General features: G+C 59.2%; 1 protein-coding gene across 1 annotated transcript in view; it reads left to right on the forward strand.

Annotated features, from left to right (window-relative positions):
• The window catches only part of LOC119593010 (protein scarlet-like), a gene marked incomplete in the record, with an annotated part of 20,218 nt that overhangs the window by 8,542 nt on the left and 11,399 nt on the right, over positions 1–277 (forward strand). The window contains 1 exon segment of the mRNA XM_037941903.1: positions 83–269. Coding sequence (XP_037797831.1) covers positions 83–269 — 187 coding nt within the window.

Raw genomic sequence — 277 nt, forward strand, 5'->3', positions numbered from 1 at the left:
TTCCAATTCCATCCCCTTCTCATACCCAACCACTCACACCCCCTCACCCTTTTTTTCCGTTTTCTCCCTTTCTCCCTTGCAGTGGCGCCGGGAAATCCACCCTCATGAACGCCCTCGCTCACCGCACGCCCGGGGGAGTCATCGTCGACGGGGAGATCCTCGTGAACAGCCGCCGAGCCAGCCGCGCGATGGCGTCCCTGGCAGGATACGTGCACCAGGATGACCTTTTCGTTGGCTCGCTCACGGTGAAGGAGCATCTCATGTTTATGGTACGTGT

This window comes from Penaeus monodon, chromosome 31, assembly GCF_015228065.2.
Source record: "Penaeus monodon isolate SGIC_2016 chromosome 31, NSTDA_Pmon_1, whole genome shotgun sequence".
In the NCBI taxonomy this organism is placed as follows: domain Eukaryota; kingdom Metazoa; phylum Arthropoda; class Malacostraca; order Decapoda; family Penaeidae; genus Penaeus; species Penaeus monodon.